Below are 18,860 nucleotides of genomic sequence, written 5' to 3'. Positions count from 1 at the left end.
ACAGAGAGAGAGAGAGAGAGAGAAATAATAGCTTAGTTTACACCGAGCACTTGATACGCGTACTAAGTACTATACTAGCCAATCATGGCCAGTCTTCTAAAGAATGGAATGGCTATGATTGGCCAGTAGTATTTAGTACGCGTATCAAAGTATGTTGGTGTAAACAAGGCCAATAAATAATAAAATGTAATTTCTAATTTAATATATATATATATATATATATATATATATATATATATATATATTAAATTAGAAATTACATTTTATTATTTATTGGCCTATATATATTTATAAAATATAACTTTTTAATAATAATAATAGTGAAGTGAAAAAGACTGCGCGCAACTAATAATATATAATAAAACGTACTACATAATTCTATTTTGCAGAATATATTTTTATATAATAAATTAAAATCATTATTTTTTGCGCTGAATATAAAACATATTACTGTTTAATTGTATATAACCAAAATATAATAATTCAAAATATATTTTAATTATATATATATATATATATATATATATATGTATGTGTGTACATACTGAAAAATTTTTAGTTTATTTTTAGAATTTTTTCACACTTTAGTCGATGTATCAACTTTATACAAAATGTATGTAGGACTTGAATGAGATATTTATTATTATTATATTAATTACATATTATTTTTAATTACTGTTATTATTGTACTTTATTGACATCAAAATATCATTATTATGAATCAAAGAGGAAGCAAATCTTCATATATTTACAATCAATATCATAATTATTACTTCTTAAAGAAAGAAAAGGTAAAAAGAGGGAAAATAAAATGCATATTTGTACATATTTGCATTAATCTTGAAGATATTATGCTGTATTATATATTGAACAAACCGGGTACGCTTCAATGCATATTATGTGCTTACATCATCACATATGTTATATTGACAACGTTAATACTTGCTGTAATTATTTCTTCGTACATTTTCTTGCTCAACTTACATAAAACACAAAGCCGGAAATTTATTAAAAATAATACGTTCAACTACATAATTGGTACAAATTGATGAAGTTAATTTTTTTAGAAATTTTTTTAATGATAATGATAATATACAAAACATTATTTAAATTTAATATATTGCTTTTCCGTCATTTTATTTACATATACGAGATTCTTCCAAGAGATTCTTCTTCCTTTATCTTTTTTTATCATGCTTGTTGAAAAAATCCTCTAATGAGAACAAAAAATTATTTCTACAATATTATACATATATTATCTGCAAAAAGAGATAAAGAAAGAGGAAAGAGGGGAAAAGACGAAAAATATATATATCTATATATTGTATGAAAGTTAATATACTTAGCTAAAGATAATAATAATAATGTGTAACTGCAATCAGCTGCAATTATCCATTTTCGCTTTTCACAATCAGACTTTTGAATTTTATTCAATACAATTTTTTCAATTTTGAATTATTGTACTTATTGCCTCAATTATTCATTTTCGATTTTCCCAATCAGACTTTTGAATTTTATTTTCAATACAATTTTTCTTATTTTGAATTATTGCCCCAATTTCCCTCAACTCTTATTCCAATGTCGTAAAATGAAAATTTGCATGGACAATCACATATTCATGTCCATAATTTCATTAGTCATTTCATTCTATGCACGAAAAGTGGGTAATGTGAATTAGTGAAAGAACAACGCGAGAAGAAAAGCTTAGTTTATGGAAGTTCATTAAGAATAGAGGTGTTCAGAATATGAAAACTCGACTGTGCGATAAGCGGACTATGTACACACACCATCGATCGGATAACGTATTCTCGGTTCAAAATCGACTATTAATTATCAGCAATAATGTATGCGGTGAATATTTGCCGGTAATTGAACAGTCATTTCAAAATACTCTACGTTTATACATGTTAAACACACACATACATACACGTACCACACACACACGTGCGCGCGCGCGCGCGGTATACACACATGCATACACAACCTTTGTAATTATAATATTGAGCATCCGTTCGTTTTCATCGTTTTTCATCGAAGAAATTGTCTCATAGAGTTAATTTAACACACTTTTTAATCTGGTTCCTCTATGTATTTAAATTCCTCTGCTATTGTTCATCTTAATGGTACTAATTATAATTTGTTTTGTTTAAAGAAACGACATAAGTTATGCAACGTGTGTAACAACGTTACTAACGATTTTTTTTAACCATCGAGACTATATTCCGGATCTGCGGCTGAATTAGAACCGTTTACATCGTCCGAATGAGTCTCGTATTGATAGCAATTTTCAATGACTAAATTTGCGAGTTCTTTTATACGTTCGTACGGTCTGGGATCAGCTATCACTGCATGCAGTTTCTCCATTCCTCCTTCTTTTACTACCAATGCACAATATTTGAATGCTAAAACAGATCGGATTTTACTGTGAAATAGTCACAGACGCGAATACGTAAATAGACGCGCATATATATTCACGACACAAATATGAATATTAATATCGTATACGTACGATATACTTTGGTGAGATTGGCGAGAGCCCAGGCAGCCCAATGTTGACACGGAGAAGTATGATAGACATCCAATAGACGCAATAATGGTCCAAACGAGCGATAATTGATATTACGTTCTGCATTTAAATCCCAACTTTCGATGGCTTGTACCATGTATTTAAGGACCTCGTTGCGAGTTGGTTTTTCTATCGTCCAAGCTTCAAGGCCATCGGATGCCATATGTGCCAATATACCAGCAGCGTTATACGGAACCTATACAAGTAAAAAAAATATATTTGTTGCTATTTTACACAGTAAAAAATGAAACTGAGACCTCAAATAAAATTGGAATAGTTAATAATTAATCGAAGGAAAAGAAAGAAATATGATACCTCAATTCCATCGTTATTAGAGAGTAACAGCCTGGCAAAGACAGTTACATATTGTTCCTGCATAAGATGAATTCGAAGGTATTCAACTTCCGCCACATTGCCGAGTAAACCCATCATATTTCTCAATAATTCTTCCTTACTTGGAAATTGCTACACAATATGCGAAAGAATATTATAAATAAAAATGTATATAACAAATTAAGCGCAATGTATCATTATGTATAATATATAAACATACATAATGAAACTATACCTTTACACATTGAAGAAAAAGCGCCATGCCTTTTTCATCTAAGAATCGTTGGCAATTTACAGACGTTTCGTCCGTCATATTCCACATAGTTGACCACGCGACTTCTAATACGTCGTCAAATGTGTCATGTTCTATCCTATATTCGACCAATTCTAACATAGTCTTAACGCAACCTAGTTTGCCGAGTAGTCTCTTCTCTTTACCTTCCACTTGACAAGCCAAAGAATTTAATAGATATATGCCGATTCTTTGAACAAAACTCTCTGGTTCCGCATGTTTGGCTGAATGTAAAAGAACCTTCACCAACGCTTCGTAATTCGACATCTACAAAAATGAAAATGAGATGATAACAATGTGCGATTGCAATAGTCAAATTAGCACCACAAAAATGGTTAATTATACTCTTACTACCTATCTCGATAAATAAACATTTTCTTTTGATAATCGCGCGATTTAATCACAAAGAATTTATTCGGTAAAATATGATGTTATTACCACGTTGCAATAAGAAAACCTAATTCTCTGTAAGCACATATGTTTCTCTCACCTTTTATAAGCACACTGAGTCTTTGAACTTAAAGTTAGGTTTTCTGATAGTTCTAGGCTTTTAAAAAAATCAGATAAAAATCAAGATTACTTTTCAAAGTATCTACTACATTATCCAATAGATTTTTAATTCGAATGTTCAAAGAGATAAACGTTCAGATTTCGTTCTCCTTTCATATAGAAGAAATTTTAGATTGAAATTTTCAGACTTCAAATCCTCAGTGATTACAAAGGGTTAAAAGATTAAAAATAATACAAACCACATCTTGTGGTATGCGGAATTGACACAACGCCAAACAACCGTTCCTCATCATAGTCTCCTCGTCTCTGTGTACGCTCATACCGGCTAGTAAGGTACTGATAATCCTCCTCTTCATTCGCGCTACTAGTTCACCTTTTTCCTTCATTTTTACTATGTAAAATAATGTAGCACTGCAACATATATAGAGCGTTTCAAATTTTTCTGTCAAACTGTGCCAGTATGTTTTACGAGTAGAAGTAAGAAAAAAATGTTATATAAACATAAGCTTACAATTGCTTTATTAAAAAATTAAAACAAAAATGAAAAAAATAATAATGTACTTGTACTTTTATTATTAATATGCTGTTGTGTAAAAATAGATCGACGATCTAATATATTTACACAATTTGTGTTAATTATTACTGTTCTATTTCAAAACGTCCATTATTGTTTTCAATACAAGATTGACAGTGCTAATTGAATTTATCATCATGTAAATTTCGTATTGATTTTCCGTTATCCCCGTAAACGCAATATTAAATGTAATATTAAGTATTTACTGCTCATATGATAAATATAATACCTATTAATAATAAGTCTGTTATCATTTTATTTCATTTTTCTTATAACTTTGTAATAAAGCATTTGTAAGTCTATGTTTATATATTTTTTTCTTATTTCTACTCGTAAAATATATATACTGACACAATTTAGAAGAACAAATCTGGAACATCTTGTATATCAATATAATATTAGAGATATTTGTGTAACATTAATAATGCTTTCTTAAATCTTACAATTACTTTTTCTGATAGTGAATAATTTTTGAATAAAATGTACAAGTATATATTGTGTATACCTTCCTGATATCTGTATATGCTTCTCAGCTGGATGCTTTTCCATTGCTTCCAAGACTGTACATAGCGCTTGATCCATTCTATGACAATTTTCATACCTAAATACATGATACAAATCGCTCAATACCTTTTGTAATAATTCCTGTTTATTGTCCATGCAAACGTGAGCTGCAATCAATATTTGATCTTCGTTTGCATCACCAGCCACCTGGAAATCGAGTCACATAAAAATCAATAAAGAAAATATTAATACATATATTCAAATTTAATCATATATTACAACTCACTATTTTTGCCGGTATGTCATGTCTCCTGCAAGCACCATGAGCAGTACCATAAAGTCCTAAAAATTGTAATGGTTTATTCATTCTGGACGCAAGACCTGGTATGTCAGAGAGCTGACTAATTTTGGAATCCTCAATTTTCGTATCAATAGGACGTTCGGCTACGCCTCTACCCGCAAGATTTGTGCCGCCGATATCTAAAGATACCAACTGAGGTAAACCATTCACTAAATCACATAAAATCTTATTGGGCTCATCAAACTGTCCGTGCTTATAATTTGATTGTGAAATATCCAAATGCCTATAAAAATATTCTATTAAGTTTATATTTTTCAACACAGAGACAATTCTATATTATTTAGCAATACTTATAGTTCTTAGAAAATTTTACAATTAAATGTTTTATACTTATATTATTTATATGATTACAACTACGATACCTTAAATTCTTCAACTGACAGATGTTTTTAACAAAAGACTTTGGATTGGTATTGATTTTGACATTGTATAAAGTTAAAGACACTAAATTTGGTACCAAAGAATGAAAGTGAAAAGTACCAATGTCAAAATTATTAGATAGATCCAAATGCGTCAGATGGATTAATCCTTTTAGAAGCACAGCATATTCTGACGCAGGTATTCCTACATATCCTAATGCTAATCGTCTTAAATTTGGCGTTTTAAAAACATATCCTCGTTTATAGTAATCGATAGATGAATCAGCTGCAATAAAACATGTCAAATGGTTTAACCAACAATTCGTTTGTTAGATATTGTTATGTTACAACTGTGGAATAGAATAAATTTACCTGCATTCAAACTTGACGGTACAACCATTGAAGTTCCATGAAACGCTAAATTGTGCAAATTCTCTGAATTGTCATTAATATACTCGATACAAAGTTCCGTTACATTACTACAATCTGTAAGTTCTAAGTCGTGGAGTTTGTGTTTGACCAGCGTATTGACCGAGACATCGGTCAAGCTGCAATTGGAGATTTTAACATGTTTCAGGCGGGTCGCTGTTAAATTTTTGAAAATCGAGAAGAAACAATCGTCGTCTTCGGTCGCCTCGCTGTGTTGCGCATATTCGATAATCTTGTCGCATATCTCGCTCGGAAAGGTTATTCCTTTTCGTAATATCCGATGACCGCGTCTTCCTTTTGTCGAGATTATGTCGAGATTCTCGCAGATCAGCTTGAAACACAAATCGGTGAGACGTTCCGGGCCTACATATTGATCCGTATGAAATAAGTCATCCAGCTCAGCCATTCTCTCGAACGCAGCGATTATTTATTGGATCACGACCGAATCACGCATGAGAGAAGACGTCTGCTACATACAGCACCCTTCTGTGATTGCGCAATTTTGGCTATCGCAAATATATGCACCTAGAGAAATAATAAACGTCGAATAAACGTCGAATAAACAAGGACTGACGGACATCAGCTGGAGACGCGCGACATGGCGTATGTCAGAAATGTTGTTGTATACCAACTGTCCGCTGACCGCATTTAGCTAATTCATCCAGTGCTGTTTAATGTAATTTTAATGTAACGTGTAATCGTCACGCATCGTAAAAATACGACTCGTCAACTCGTGTTAGAAACGACGTGGCTCGATCCCGATGCGACTCGAGCTGCGCATCGAGAAATAACACGACACGATTTTCTTCACGATTTAGAATACTCCGGAAAGCTTTAGCTACAGCTGTTACCACTGCACTGTCGCCACCACCGTCACTATTACAACCATGTATGCATCACCTTTGCCTTTGCCACGGTCGTCGTTCGTCGCTAATAACTGTTCTCTCTATATTGTTTTCTCCCTTCTTCACTCCTCTTGCTTGTGCCATGTATTTATGCGTCGCATGTAGAGTTTGACGTTTCTCACTTCATATTTTACTGTATCTCTTTGCACGCTATTTAAAATAATATTTTATCGATTACAGTTCAGAATTTACGCATGTAATGCATATTGCATATGTAGAATATATTACATACATAGAATATATGATGTATCTAGAAGAGAATCTAAAAGATACATAATATCTAGAAGGCAATGTTTAATCGAGATTAATCGATGCTCGATTTTTTTTATCGATTATTCATTTGCGATGTGTCTTCAAATTTGATTTAATCCTCCGATGTTACATGATTTTACTATATTTTAATAAGTAAATTTGTCTATATAATATTTAAGATTTACTATTAGAAAATACACTTATTCATATCAATTGTCTTTGATAAAATAATAGCGTGTTAACGATGCTATGCTACAAAACTAATATATATTATACAAAAATCAAGTTAAGGCCAATATTTCATAGCAAGTTTTAATTTTTCGAGAGGAATAAAATTATAAAAAATTATAAAAATTTGAGGTAATGTGTTAATAAGAGCCGAACAAAAGCAAATAAATATTTATGGCAGCACTATTAAGTGCCTTCAGTAATTGTTTATAAATTAGAACAATTTATTTTTCTTTATTACTCTGTATTACTTTTTATTTTATAATAAAATTAAGTTTTTTATAAAAATTTCTATAAAAATAATTATTTTATATGCAATTGTTTATGCTATTATGAATTAACTATAATTATACACAAACGCTAGATCTTTTTTATTCGTCTATCTATCTTGCTATTTAGACTGATATTAAATTATTATTTCTTGAAGTATCAAGTAGAATATCAGATAGCAAATTTCTGATATCTAGAATTCTAAGAATTTTCTTAAACTAATCAGTAATCAACAATAACTTATCAGTAGAGCAATATTGAACGTGTATATATACCATTAAAAATAACAGTAAGAATTAAAAGGAATCTTTATAATAAAGATAATGTTTTGATTTCACAATATACATAGGTAATCCATTAAGAGAGATCACAGAATAGCAAAAAGAAAACTCACGACGATTTCAGAATATAGAGAGATTCTATTGTACAATTCCTATTAAAATCTATTAAAAAATATCTTTTCAATCAATGAAAAAACTTATTTTAATTATCGTACGAATCCATCAAAAGATTACCATCTTTGTCTTTTAATCGTTTTCTTCCACTGGAATACCGTGTTTCTTGAATACCATCCGTATATACTAGCTTCACAGTACCATCGGGATACTCTCGTCTCTAAAACATTTGATTATATGTGACATTAATTGAAACATATTTATATGAATAAAATGTATTATATAAATATATTTATGCTTGGATAAAAAAGGCGAGATATATAAGATTTATATGAATAAATCAAAAACAGTACATTTTAAAATAATAAAATTGAATTAGATTCGTTCTTACCTTATGTTCTTTCGTATGAATTTCTCTCTGACCATTCGGTAAAGTCAGAATTTTATCGCCATTAATGAAAGTTTGTGCTACTGTCCCATCTGGCAAGGACCACTTCTCTGTACCATCTGTTTGTGTTATTCGTATAGCGCCGTCCGGAAATGACACTTCAACAGTACCATCGGACGTACGCTTTTCCACTTGACCGCTATATATTTTTTATTTATTATACATATATTGATTATTTAAGTATAAATAAAAATCAAGGAAAATCAAATAAACAAACGTGATAATAAAAGACATATATATATATATAAGGAAATAAAAACGTACTCAGGAAACTCTAAAATCTCCAAACCTTCAGGAGTTGTCGTATGCCATGTTCGAGTCGTAGCGTAGAAATATTTTACTTTTCCATCCTTGTTAGTCTCGCGAACATCTCCATTGTAATAAATCATTTTTGTGATTCCTCGGTCGGGACAGACTTTCTTGACATTACCGTTCGGATACCAGTACTCTATACGTCCATCCGAATATTGAATCTGTTTTACGATATCCTTAGAATTCGTTCCGCTAGTCCGATGACGAAAAGAGGTGGGACATGGAGAGTTTAAACTCTTTTCGGGCAATGTCATCCAACATTCATTTTGCATCCTTATATCGTTTTTATCTGACGGATTTTGATTCACTTCGCGTGATCCGTACGATATTTCTGTTGTATTCGCAACACAAGCCGTTGTACATCCGAGGTTCTCGTTTGTGGACTTATGATGAGATTTATCACTGCTTCTCCCTGATGTTCCGTCGTTTTTCGCATTTTGCAATTGCGTACCTGTTGACTCATTCATATCTTGCTTAATATGAACCGGATTTTGATCCTCCAAGAAATCGGATGTTGCATCTTTTAATAAACTTTCGTATAAATACTGCTTTTTCTTCGCGATACTCTTATCCGTTGTTTTATTGCATTTTGGCTGTGAATCAGTCCCGGCTTGTTTAGATTCTACTTTATTATTTACAGATATATTCTCTATTTGTTCAACATCGTCGTTTATATTAATCGTTTTTACAATCGATTCCATCGATTTATTTCTAGCTTTATCTTCGTCGTTATCATCATTGTCGTGAGTAGAAACATCCGATAAATCCGACAAATCTTGCGACAACTTCGCTGGAAGCTCTTTGGACGGAACCACGATGATACGTTTATTAATTTTATTGATAGCTTTTGTAATCATTTGTCCACTTGTACTCTTCTTGATATTTCTGACGTTTGTTTTTTTAATGTTCCGTAGAGTTGCGATCTCTTCTTTCAATTTTAAAATTTCTACTCGTAGTACGCGAAGCTCACTTTTGTATCTTGATTCGGCGGCATTCCACCTACTCTCTCTGATATTCAGTTCGTCTCTCAATTTTTCTAACTGCTCTTGCAAGCTCTGCGCCTTCTGTCTTTCTATTTTATTTTGCCTCGCCTTTTCTTGAGCATCGCGAATTCTATTCTCCATTGCTATCCTCTCACGTGTCAGTCTTTTTTTCTCTTCCTCTAATTGGTTTTCTACTCTTTTTCTGTTCTCCTCGAAATTTCTTTCCTTCTCTGCATATTCTTTACGCAGTATCGTCTGCTCTTCTTGTAGATTTCGACGCTGAAGCAACAGAGCTGCACTTTCCTTTCGAAATATATCAATTTCTTTCTCAAGTTCTAATAAACGACTTTTCAAAAGTTCTGGTCCGAAACAATTTGTCCGATTTATCTGATCTTCGGACGAATGATAAAAATCGATTTCTTCCGCATTCGAATGCATTTTTGCTATCTTTTCTATCGTTATATTTTCTGACTCACTTTTCACTATATATTCTTTCCTTTTGTGCGTATTCAGTCCTTGATGAGCATCTGACAATAATGACGATGACGACGAAACGGATTGCTCTTCGTCAGATGTTTGAATAATTTCTTCCATTATTGTATATTCATTACTATCGTATATATATTCGGCTGGTGATTTACTTTCATAATTTGGAGAATGTTCTTCGGGAACATTTACACTTTTCGTTAAATAATAATATGAATTTTTCGTTATATCTTCCTGTAAGAACGATCGTCTCGAGGTATTAGTTACTTCATCATTGCTCATAACTTTTAGGGGAGACATTTGTTTTTCATCATTTAACGATGGTTTCTCTTCGACGTCAGATAAATCTGACGAATCAATGGAATGATCATTCCAATCTTGTTGCTCGAGATGATTTCTCAAGGGAGATTTATTTGCCGCGTCAGTTAAATCTATAGTTCTATATTCGTTATATTCCGAAAATCTAACGCGATGATTCACATCCGCTTCACTATCACGCGCTAAACTTTCCTTGTCTCCCTCTTCGCTTTCTGATGACAATGCAGCAATAAGAGCTATATCCTTATTTTTTAAATAATCTATACGTACTTTATTATTTTGTGATTGATTGGGGATTTTTAAATGTTTCTGTATTTCCTCTTGCATATCATTTACAGTTACAGTGTCTGAGCAAGGATCGATGGTGGCAGTACTAATATGAGAACGTGTATGAATGCCAAAGTGTTTAAATTGATGTTGTATCCTGGGTTTTAAATTTTCTATATGCGTAGATCGCTGAGACATCGATTCCGCTTCAATTGTATCGCTCGTTCGTTCGTCATTTTGCTGTCTCGTATTCGCCACGACATCGTTTTCACTTCCTGCATTTAATCTCCTCTTTATTTTAAATGGCGTGGACTGCTGCAAAAAAGCAAGTACTGTGCTCGATGTTGAACAAAAACTAGAATTTTCCGCTTTTTCTTCTAAAAGTTCAAATATCCTTACCTCCTCCAATTCTTTTTCTGTCTTAGAATCAATATCCGACATATTCATTTCTTGCACAAATTTTGATGGAGTAGAAGTATTATATGCAGTTTGTTGATTTGAAGTAATATATTCAGATTTATTACGGATCTTATTTCTTGGTAATGGAACAGTTTTTAAACTTAATTGTCGCTTTCCACTTGTAACAGAATTATTCGGAGATTTCGAGATTATATCTTTATTTATAGTAGATTTCCTTTTATCACTTTTATCAATACTCTCTTTAGAAGATAAAGACGTGTTTTGTTTCCTGATAGTTGTTGATTCCTTTGAATTTTTAGAGATCTTGAATCTCGAAAGTCCTTGCCCTTTCTTAAGGAATGGTTTCTTTGGTTTAGTCTTTGCATCAGTGCACGCATTTGATATAGCTTCTGACTCTCTTCTCAATTTCTCTTCCAACAGTGTTTGAAAATCTTTTTTAGGTGAAGGAAGAGGAATATCATCAATTGTGACACATCTATTTGAAACTACATTATTCAATGATAGTGGTTTTATCCCTTCCATTAATAAGTCGCTACTTAATTCTTCTTCTTGCGATAATATACCAGAATTATAACGTTTTACAGAATTTTTACTTTTATCAACAAATGCGGAAATATGATCTGAATCCTTAGGTTGTTCATCTTTATAAGTTTCGCACAATGCATTAGCATTTATTGATACTCCTTTGTCCATCATTTCAAATACATTATTCGAATTTTCTGCACTGCACTGAAGAACTGAAGCTTCATCAAATATTGGTTCTGTTGCATCTATTTCATGGATAGCATGTACATTCTCCGTATTTTCAATAAAGTTATTAAGGTCATGTATAGTCGAACCAAGAGCTTGGTAAATACGATTCTGCTCATGGTTTAAAACCTCTCTTTGCATCTGTTGTTGTTTCAATAGCCTTTCTTGTTGTTCCATTTGCCATTGTCTTAGATTTTGTAATCGCTCAACTATGGAAGCTTCTATATCCATGGCTTACAATACCTGAAATAATTGAAATTATCAATTATTTACTTTTTTAAGAAGTTTTTTAAAAAATAATATGTAACAATTTATAAATAATTGTATTCCTGTGTATTAATTATATATATATATATATATATATATATATATATATATATTTATATTGTATAGTAATATCTAAGTATAAATTATTTGCAAAAGGAAAAGTGTCAAATGTAATAAATAAAATCAGAAAAAAATTCAAGTTTCTGTGAGAACAATAATTTCTCAATATATATATAAAAGATACAAACAAGAATAACTTACTTAAAGAAAATATACAAGTAGTATGTTTTTTTGAAGGCATTGAACAGTATAATATCAATGTGAGGTAGTTTTATTTGTTTTAATATGTCTTAAAAGTTAAACGACATAAAATGCATTTAAACTGTAGATAAATCCAATGCGTCCTAACCTAAAATAATAAAGGTAATTATTAATAATTGATATTTATAATTTCATTTTATTTTTTAAATGTAAATTTAATATCTCGTATTTTGTAAATATACACCTACCTGTATAATACAAATACGATTTTAAATCATGACAATATAAATATACGATTTTATAATTATGTTGATAATATACTTCAGAATTATATTTCAAACGGTTATCATTTCAAAATGCCATCTTTATTGTTATTACTTGAGATGCCAACCTAATTTTCATAGGAGTAAATAACCTAGAATGGATGTACAGTCGAACCTCTTATCCTACGACATTTTCGGTCCGGAATCTTCCCCTTAAACCTCTAATCCTACGACAAAAATTTGAGAGTGGGGGTATAATTCCCCTTTCGCGATCGTAGCATGAGAGGATTGGAGGGAACCATAGACATATACATATTTGTATATTTCAGGCAAGTTATCATGCAAGAAAAAGAGCTTTTTTATGTTATTACATAAAATACTTGAAATATAAATTAATTTACATCATATATACATTTAACCGCACTTGTTTCATATCCTATAAATGATACAATATAATTTAACTGTATCGAAAATTTAATAAAGATCAAATTCACTGCATATAATTGATAGAAAAATTAATATGAAAAATAGTCAGTTAAATTATTTTATCATTTTGAGAAACAATTTACACTAAGGAGAATTAGATTATTTATGTAAAAAAGAGCTTACTTAGTAAAATTATTATAAATGAAATTTTATTTTTTATCTACATATGTATATTTTATAAAATATTTTGCATGCAATGAAAAAATCTAAAAATATGTCAATTATCAAACAATTGTATATTAAATTAATTATCCTATTAATTGAATTGTATAACGTTAAGAAGCATTTTCCAAGTTTATTAAGGCAATAAAATTCTTTAAGTGATAATATTATATATTTAAGCATTATGTATAAACTTAATATAAAGATATTGTTTAGTCAAATTTAACTAAAAATCTATTGTGTCATCACATGTAAATATCTCGTTAAAATGTTATATGTTTGACAATTGAAACGTGTCAAAAGAGTTGTATTAATAACATTGTATGTAACATTGCTTTGTCATTATGAATTATTCATGTCGTTTATCAAATGAAAGAAACCGAAAAAATTAATTATGGATATTTTAGATAAGATAAAATATACATTTTTAGTGTTTTATACTGTTTTCTAAAGTTAATCCTTTAGAATCCTATTAACTTTAGCGTAGTTTCAATAGTATTTATCACAATCTACTAAATTATTAACTGTATAGTGTTTGATGCAATTTTGACTATGTTGCAATACACATTGTCAGTATAAAAAAATCTATAATATGCATAAACCATAGATTTTCTACTGTATATATATATATATATATATATATATATATATATATATATATATATATATATGTGTATGTATATGTATATATATATATATGTGTGTATGTATATATATATATATATATATGTGTGTATGTATATATATATATGTATATATATATATATATATATATATACATACACCATAGTCTATATCAGAATATAGCTTATATATATAATTGCAACAGGAATCCACTTTCAAACAAAACAATTGTTCCCGAGACACAATTGATGACACATCATTTGTGCATATATGTATAAAACCTATTAATCAGTAACTATGCGTCTGTATTTTCTATTAGGTGGAAAAACTTCTTCATCTTCGTCTTTGTCGGGTGCGAGAAAAGGATCATCGTACGCGTAATTTGGTGCCCATTTTAATAACAATTTCTCAAAAAACTCTTCTAAATTTCTAGCTTCTTGATAAACTTGAGAATCTACCTGAAAAAAAGAAAAGGAAAAAAATGAATAAAGATGCAAAGAGAAGACGAGATGAGAGATGAAAGAAAGTAATGACTTAATTGACTTACAGGATTGTAAGTGAAAGCATTTTTAAACATAAGTCTGATGTCTGCCATGACTTGTCTCAGATCTGTGTAATGCTCTGTATGATCAGGTTTTAATTTATCCCTGATTATATCTAACGCAATCGGCTTCTTAATAATTCGATGATAATCGGTGATCTGATGACAAAAAACATTGTAGTATTTTATCCCGTCGTTCGATTATTGAATAAAACTTTCATCGAACAAAAATTTATTTTTTTACCTCACTCGATACAACCTCCCGAAATGGAAGACTTTGTTCATATTGGCAATAGAGTTCCAGGACGATTCTTTGCGCAATTCGCAATTCTTTAGTGTTCATACAATTTGGTCTTTTCTCACTGTTCGATATATCATCCGAACAGTCGAGTACATTCGTACACAACATACATTGCCAAGTTTCACTTTCGCTAAAAGAAGTAATTAGTTAATTAGCAGAAAGTAAGTACAAATTAAAGCGAAGTATATAAATGAATACTCACTCTGGAAATGATTTTAAACTAGGTATATGACAATAAAGATGGAAGACTTTTGGACATTTATCACAACATAACACTGCATCTCCTCCGTCCATACATACGGCGCACCAGTCCTCATTTGGATCATCTTTCATCACCATTGACGTCGTTGTATTTTTTGAATTGTCTGCTGGAAGAGGTATAACAGAATAAAAGAAAAAGTTTGAATCAAATATGTTTCTGTAAAAATTAATTATAAGAATATATATATAAGATAATTAGATGTAAGAATCAACCTGTTGTATTCTCAGTCATCGAGTTCATATCCTCGTCGGTGGAACTATCGACCTGCGTTGAATCCATTTGATTTCTTTGAGCTTCTGGTATCACTAGGATTCCATTGCTATCTAATTTTGCGATAGTGAGCATCAAATCGTTTAATGATTTCTGACAAAACTTATCTAGACTTTTTTCAGTGTCGTCCGATTTGCCAGGCGTGGTAACAGGACTAGGTGTTTTGGGTATCGACGAGCTGACAGCTTGTAACAACGAAACGGTGGACGAATTTTGCGACTGGGACGAATTATCACATGAATTAACGCTTACAACATTGGCGTTATATTTTTGATTATTGCTGGTTTGTTGATTTCTTAAAGTGATCTTATACCCTTCGTTAGTAGGAAGGACTGTCATATTGGGAGCTACTTGCTGAGGTCGAGATGCCGAAGTATAAGAGGGAAGGCAAGGATTTGCTTGCTGAGGTATATGCCAACGAGGTTGCACCGGATAATTCCCAAGCTGTTGCGTTGACGGGGGAGTTAAATTACATTGAGGCAGACGTGTCGTTCCCACAGGGGGATTTGCCTGTTGATATGCATGATGCGGAGGTACTTGGACCATCGTTGCTCCTCTCTGAGGGCTACCACTTGAGGAATATCTATAGCCAGGTGGTAATCGATACGACACATGATTGGCGGATCCTCGAAACGACGGATAAGGAGGTGGCGGAAGAGAAGGATTATGTGCGAGAAGCCCGCGTAAACTCGAGTTTGGTCCAAGCTGATCGAGATTCTGGACCTGCTGATGCGGATGTGTAGACGACGTCACTTGTTGTTGGTGGCAGTTACCCATTGGGGGACGTTGCTGATGCATCACCAGAGGTTGTTGTAGTCTGTTGTTATTATTATAGTTGGCAGAATACGGTATACGCGGCTGATGCGCCTGTGGCGATGATCGAGGTGGCATATTGTGCGGTGTAGTGGTATACTGTTGCATATAATTTTGCGATTGCTGTTGCACGTGCTGTTGCTGCTGCTGCTGTTGTTGGGGTAGATGCAGAGGCATTTGTTGTTGATAAGAATTTTGTTGCACGTTGGTAGAAGGTTGCGTTATAGTCGGTCCTGAGAACGACAATCCTGGTTGAACAATTGGAATAGTACCATCCACGTGAACGTTCGTCGAATTTGTTGTTTGCTTTGAATCAGCTTGTGGTTCATTGTATGCTGTTGTATTATTCCCAGGAGATACAGACGGATATACTCTACCATCGACAACTATCGCTCCAATTGATGATACCACTGCAACCAAATACAACACAAAGATATTGAATTATGTAGCTTGTATATAATATTAAAGTGCAAAAATTTCCAGTTAAAAATTATTTAAAAAATTGTGTAATTATTATATCGTTACGAACCCTTTATTAAATCTGGTACTTTATCCAGAGACAGATGTATTCTGACCGGTATCTCGGGGTTTGGAATATCGGCTCGTTTGCTTTTTATCCTTAGTAAATGATTTGTAACAGATCTATAATGATATTATTATATACATGTTATATACATTATATATGTACATATGTATGTATCTGTAATTATAGTGTACTTTTTACTATATAACAATTCCATATCTGAGCCTTTATTCAAAGCGTGAGTGCCGAAGAGTATACAATGATCCGTAAGTTTAGATAACTGATCCAACGCAACTTTCTTTTCATTTAATGTATTTTGCTTTTGATCGCACACCTCGTTTAGTCTCATTACCAACTGTTTCCCTCTTGTATTAATTGCGTTCGTTAATCTAAAACAAAAAAGAAATAGAAATAGTATGTATCGTAGAAGGAGTGCAAATAAAAAGATTGTACATGTACAAAGTGTACTTACTGTACTACCATTTGTGTTATATCTTGAACAAGATTTTTTTTCTTCTCCAATATTAAAATTTGCCTATCTTCTATAACTTTCATCGCGCTTCTTAATAATACTCGTTTGTAACTGAAAATTATCGTCCATCTTGCAAATCTGCATCTGCTCTCTCTGATATTTTCCCAATTATTATATTATATGTTTATTGGTCTTACCTTACTTCTTTGAGCAAAGTAGACATGGAGGAACGAGTTTCAGCAGCAATTTCATGAATGAATTTGTATTTATGATCACGATGTTCACTGAGTTGACAGTCTCTACAGGTTAATTTATCGCATGTCTGACAAAATAAAGATAATTGTTCGTGACAATGGATTGTGCAAAATAAGTATCCAGGTATCTTTTTATTGCCTCTTTTAACATTATCTCTATTGTCACTAGTCATTTCATCCTTGGGTTTAATTGTATGATCCTTAGTTATCTTCAATCTCTGATGTGCCTTAAAATAATTTTGTCCAATATAAGTTTTTGCTCAAGTACTCATTCAAGGATTCATATTTTTTATCTAAATATTAGATACATTTTTGTATGACATAAAAGTTTAAAAATTTTAACTTATAATTACCATAACACAATTCTGGCAAATAAACTCTTCACATTCGACGCACCAGCTAGTAGCAGTAGCATTATCATGACAGCTGGTGCATTTTTTTTCCTCTTCAGTTTCTTTAGGTTCATCATCCAGTCCCAAGTTGCTGTCTTCTTCCAATAACTTTAAGAGAAATCTGTTTTCAATCAAATTTTCCACTTTGGTAGTTACGTTGCAAATATGACACATAATCAAGTTGCTTTCCACTGTAAAACACAATGAGCTATTATAAGTGTAGAATAAATTCAAAATAAAATAATGTTACAATGATTGAAATAAGAGTCCATTAATAATTTGATTGACAAATTTAATTAACAAATAGATATTAATTTCGTCGAGGACTGCAGTTATAAAATTATGTGCATATATTACATACACAGCACATCTACATCTACTGATGTATTGTGATCACTGAGCTTATTAGTAACACATGCTGTACAAGCCGCATGTAAGCATTCCAAAAGCTTTGGATCATCTCCTAGGACGAACACTTTACTGCAAAAGACACACTTGGACAAGAATGCACGGATCTCGCTCTCTTGACTTTCCGTAGTACACTCGATACGTTGATCTCCGCATTCCTCGTCGATACAATTTGTTACATCTTGGGTTTGGGACGATTGTTGTGAATCCTGCTTCGAGTTGCCGCCTTGCTCTGAAGGCTCCTCTTTCACGATCACAGGCAACGCTGACATTCCCGCCATTAATTCGTTACTTCGGCTCTCCATAATCATGAAATTTAATAATATTCTACTGCTTTCAAAGAATGATTTACATTATAATTTACGGTAGAAAGTTTCACTCAAACAACGTAACCGACCTAACGCCATGGCAGCCATTTTAATATATATAACATATATATATATATATATATATATATGTATGATGTATGTATGTGTGATAACGAGGTATGTACATAAATAGTAGAATTCCTATAATAATAATATCTAGAGACTCTAGTAAATAGAAACATCATCTGCCTTGTTGCTGATTGGCTGAAATTCTTTTTAACCAAAAATGGC

The 18,860-nt window shown here is 31.8% G+C and overlaps 3 protein-coding genes across 5 annotated transcripts; all 3 read right to left on the bottom strand.

Moving 5' to 3' along the window:
- Positions 1 to 838: 838 nt before the first annotated feature.
- On the bottom strand, positions 839 to 7,069 carry LOC140664888 (protein zer-1 homolog). The gene is made up of 10 exons (XM_072890490.1): positions 6,829 to 7,069; positions 5,872 to 6,453; positions 5,503 to 5,785; positions 5,066 to 5,363; positions 4,781 to 4,986; positions 3,941 to 4,112; positions 3,135 to 3,458; positions 2,882 to 3,031; positions 2,510 to 2,762; positions 839 to 2,402 (listed from the first exon to the last, which is right to left on the bottom strand). The coding sequence occupies exons 2-10, from the start codon at positions 6,332 to 6,334 to the stop codon at positions 2,203 to 2,205; spliced, it is 2,349 nt and encodes a 782-aa protein (XP_072746591.1). The 5' UTR covers positions 6,335 to 6,453; positions 6,829 to 7,069; the 3' UTR covers positions 839 to 2,202.
- Positions 7,070 to 7,559: 490 nt separating this feature from the next.
- Sas-4 (spindle assembly abnormal 4) lies at positions 7,560 to 12,894 on the bottom strand. 2 transcript variants are annotated; one of them, XM_072890538.1, is made up of 6 exons: positions 12,739 to 12,894; positions 12,491 to 12,638; positions 11,192 to 12,205; positions 8,691 to 11,107; positions 8,370 to 8,565; positions 7,560 to 8,198 (listed from the first exon to the last, which is right to left on the bottom strand). In XM_072890538.1, exons 3-6 carry the CDS (start codon positions 12,191 to 12,193, stop codon positions 8,067 to 8,069), a joined length of 3,747 nt encoding a protein of 1,248 aa, XP_072746639.1. In that variant the 5' UTR covers positions 12,194 to 12,205; positions 12,491 to 12,638; positions 12,739 to 12,894; the 3' UTR covers positions 7,560 to 8,066. The 2 variants fall into 2 exon arrangements, with proteins under 2 accessions (XP_072746639.1, XP_072746638.1); XM_072890537.1 differs by having other exon boundaries at positions 8,691 to 12,205.
- Positions 12,895 to 14,200: 1,306 nt separating this feature from the next.
- Positions 14,201 to 18,678, bottom strand: LOC140664936 (E3 ubiquitin-protein ligase TRIM33). Of its 2 annotated transcripts, none has more exons than XM_072890568.1 (11): positions 18,215 to 18,678; positions 17,815 to 18,044; positions 17,405 to 17,688; positions 17,208 to 17,318; positions 16,930 to 17,124; positions 16,742 to 16,854; positions 15,342 to 16,622; positions 15,070 to 15,232; positions 14,811 to 14,997; positions 14,573 to 14,725; positions 14,201 to 14,483 (listed from the first exon to the last, which is right to left on the bottom strand). In XM_072890568.1, the coding sequence occupies exons 1-11, from the start codon at positions 18,570 to 18,572 to the stop codon at positions 14,310 to 14,312; spliced, it is 3,249 nt and encodes a 1,082-aa protein (XP_072746669.1). In that variant the 5' UTR covers positions 18,573 to 18,678; the 3' UTR covers positions 14,201 to 14,309. The 2 variants fall into 2 exon arrangements, with proteins under 2 accessions (XP_072746669.1, XP_072746668.1); XM_072890567.1 differs by having other exon boundaries at positions 14,202 to 14,483; positions 15,070 to 15,235.
- Between the last annotated feature and the right edge of the window lie 182 nt (positions 18,679 to 18,860).

Source organism: Anoplolepis gracilipes, chromosome 4, assembly GCF_047496725.1.
Source record: "Anoplolepis gracilipes chromosome 4, ASM4749672v1, whole genome shotgun sequence".
In the NCBI taxonomy this organism is placed as follows: domain Eukaryota; kingdom Metazoa; phylum Arthropoda; class Insecta; order Hymenoptera; family Formicidae; genus Anoplolepis; species Anoplolepis gracilipes.
Note: the sequence above shows the minus strand (reverse complement) of the source record. Positions and strands in the feature narration are given on the sequence as shown.